The following is a 3,621-nucleotide window of genomic DNA, read 5'->3' as shown; positions in this document are numbered from 1 at the left end:
CCACCCTCCCCAAGTGTCTTTTCCTTACCCACTCTGCAGCTCAGCTTTCAGCTCCCTGTCCTGTGCTCCCTAACCAACCCACTGCTCTGCTTTTCTGCTTTCTTCTCCCTGCCATATCTGCTGCTGTGCTGCTGTCTCCTCCCCTATCTGCCGTGTGCCACACACAAAGGTTTCCTATGCCACTTGTGGCACCTATAACACAGATGGGGCATCCCTGTCTTAGGTGATGCAACACCAAAAACATAAGGCATCCATAACCCTTATATAGCCTATGGACTGGAGGTGCCTAGAACAAAAGGAAATGCTTCTGCCCTTTTCCATAACTTACGGACCTCTGTTCATTTGGGATCCAGGGCACTAGTCCATTTTCTGAGGCTAGGCGCCTAACTAATTGGTGGCAATAGAGCCATCAACCTTTTGCAGAATAACCAAGTGGTTAGAGCACTTGTTCAGGCAGTCAGAGACCTTGGTTCTGCTTTTTCCTCAGGCTGAGGAGATTCAAACCCATATCTTGCATCTTCCAAATGAATGCCCTAATTACAGACTACAAAATAGACTGTAGAAGCACCTTCTTGTCTTCCTGTTGAAGTTGGCCCATAGTGCAGAAAGGAATGGAAAATTCATGGGGTCAAGACAAGAATAGGCAAGAAAGAGTCTGCCTCTGTAACTTAATAGTTATGGCACTCCACCTGGAAGAAGGAGTCTTGATGTCTTGTCTCCGCTTCCAGGACATTATTTAATTTATTTGTTGACAGTCTGTATATGCTATTCATTCCCAATGTTAACAAATGGATACCAGACTGATATATGATTTCTCTATTTCAGTGTTTGTATTAAACATTGTAATATGTATATTATCTTGATAAAATTATTAAATAATTATAAGTTGTTTCCCTTTAGTTGTCCAGGTTGGATTTCCCTGCCTCGGAAAGCAAGATGGAGTAGCAGCATTTGAAGTGAATGTGATCATAATGAATTCAGAAGGCAATATAATTCTCCAAACTCCCCAAAATGCCATCTTCTTTAAAACATGCCAGCAAGGTAATTATGAAATCATGGCCTCATGACATACCATTAGCTTGTGGTTTTTAAGTTACCTCTGTCTTATTTGAAACACAGGTAGGCATGGCAGTAATGAAAATGTCACTGGGATTGTAGCAGTGGAGAGAAAGTAAGGACTTCTTGATTATTTTGGCACTCTGTGATTTGCTGGTAATTTAATCAAAAGGCTCTTAAACATTTTTCATATCATGGAAAAATTGTCTTGCAGACACTTTTCTTCCCATTCACAATCACGTATCTTCTTGGCAATGATAGAATTTCTCACATGGAAAATAAATATTAGAAAAATATTTAATTTGCTTTAAGTTGCATTTTAATGCAATTTAGCAGATGGAAACAAGGAGAGTTTCCTATTGTGTGACCAATCATTTCTCCAGCAATTTAACTTACATTAACATTCTCAAAAATTGCCACCAACTTTGAGTACATCAGTTTTTCGATGTACACTGTGAGCACCAGAGACCTTATTCTCATGAATATGATAATATGAATATGAAGATAGGTATCTTCATCCCCAGTTGAAGTCATGGGGAGCTGCAGTTGCACAGCTTCTCTTGATATCTCAGACTGAACACTTAAAAAAGTTTAGATGGCAACAGCAGTCCCTGATTTAGGCTAATGTTGGCCTTAACCTCTTTGGTCCCCCTGCATAGCAGATAAAAATCTACTTACCTACTTCATCCACATGTCACAAAACTTCATTAATATTTGTAAAGCATGAAAAGATGTTTGAGTAGGTGTTGTTAAGGTGCTAATTCACCTACCCTTATTTACTCTAAGTAGCAGTGTATTAATGCATGTTATTCAGCTGCATAAATGATAGCATAGATAGCATAAGTACTATTCTGGAGGAATAGCAGGTCAGTATTTACAGTCATGAACCAATATAAACAACCATTGTGTTTACTGACAAAGAATACACCAAAAGTTATACTGACCAAAAAAGAACACTTAAAATGGTCTGGGAAGGGAGTTGTTGTTTGTGTGTTTGAGGGAAACATCTATTTACATTCTTTTTTGAACCATTAATCCAAATTTAGAGTATTTAACACACCTACAAACTATTGTTCTTAACTCTGTGGATTTTGAGGCTACGGAAAATTTCAAGCAGCATATTTGTAAGATTGTGTAGTTATCAAATGTTGCATGCTGTTTTATCCAACTGACCCATGTCAGAGTTTGTGGGCAAGGAATGAGACTGTTAAGTCCCTTAAAACTTAATTCCCTTGTCCTTCATGCTCTTTCTCACTTCTTTTCTGTTAGCCAATTGGCAGTAGTAAGGCTTCAAAGAACAAGCAGAGGGAGGAAGGGCTGTTTATTTTTTGAAACCCTACTGAAGCTAAACAGCAGAACAGCACTGGTCTTCTCCTTTGAAGACTCACTGTTACCAATTAGCTGAGAGCAATGGTGGAGGGGGTATGAAAAGGGAAGAGAAGCAGAAGAGAAAATGGGAAGCTTAAGGAAACTTAAATTATACATCTTATACACAAAGGAGTCTATTTGATGCAAATGTAACACTTTAAAATGATTTTACAACTTTTAATTTTAATTACATATAAAGCTATTACATTTAATCAAGTTTGGAAGTAGTGTGGTCATAACAGAGACTGTATAATTCTGATATGTACATATGTTGGGAAAACACTGTTTTTCTTGGTTTGAAACCCTCTCTAGCCAATCTCTTAGTACCTTTCACCCAAGCCATGTTTTGCATACTATTATCATTGTCATTGCATCATCATCATCATTATCATTTACAGTTATGCAATTTTAGCTTTAGTTTGGCACTATGGACTCCTGGTATGCATTATAGGGCCATGTCACGCAAGACACTTAGTATATATTAAATGGACTTAAAATGTGAGCAGCTATGTATTCAAGCAGTATAACATGCCAAATGTGCTCAATTGTAGCAAACTTATGACTTTTCTGGTGAAGAGTATTTTATTAAGGAACATGTGTTGAACTACTGATGACCTGTTCCATGGAGATAATACAAGCTATTTGAAGTTCCAGCATCCCAAGATGCACAACTCCCAGCCCCCCAATTTCTGCTCCAGGGGCCAGTCTATCTACCGTGCAGAACTCTACAGCCTGATGGGAACCGGTATCAAGGCAACAACCTCACCTACTTGGAGGGGTATGACTCCACAGCATGACCCCATGCACCCACTGAAGCCCTCAGGGTTTACCAAGGCCTGCCACTTTTGCTTGAACACTCCAGTGTCAACAACAGTCACCTAACTTGATGTACTGAACCAAACATAATCAGAGAATGTCTTCCCCAGACATTCCCTAACCCTGCAGAAGGGTTGTGAACTGGAGTCATAAAAGACTCATCACAAACTGGGGAGAGAAGCAGTGTAGGATTAAGATTTATTGGGGCCCTGGGCAGACAAAAAATCAGAGGCCCCCCACAGTCCATTATAAATGTGAATGTATTGTCACTCCTCTCCCACAGCTGGGCTCCAAGTCCCGGGAGCTGGACTTCAGCAGGGGGAGGGGCACTTCCCTTCCTGGTGTTTCATAGTTTCATAGTTGGTAGGGTTGGAAGGGACC

At 39.9% G+C, this 3,621-nt stretch overlaps 1 protein-coding gene across 3 annotated transcripts in view; it reads left to right on the top strand.

The window, feature by feature from the left end:
• WIF1 (WNT inhibitory factor 1) overlaps positions 1-3,621 on the top strand; it is a 97,358-nt gene that overhangs the window by 64,752 nt on the left and 28,985 nt on the right. For all 3 annotated transcript variants that reach the window (XM_019514671.1, XM_019514670.1, XM_019514669.1), the window contains exon 4: positions 901-1,041. In XM_019514671.1, coding sequence (XP_019370216.1) covers positions 901-1,041 — 141 coding nt within the window. The remainder of the gene's footprint in view (positions 1-900; positions 1,042-3,621) is intronic.

Source organism: Gavialis gangeticus, unplaced genomic scaffold (genome assembly GCF_001723915.1).
Source record: "Gavialis gangeticus isolate Ggan-Ray unplaced genomic scaffold, GavGan_comp1, whole genome shotgun sequence".
NCBI lineage: Eukaryota > Metazoa > Chordata > Crocodylia > Gavialidae > Gavialis > Gavialis gangeticus.
The sequence above is the reverse complement of the archived record's forward strand: the minus strand, read 5'-3'. Positions and strand labels throughout refer to the sequence as shown.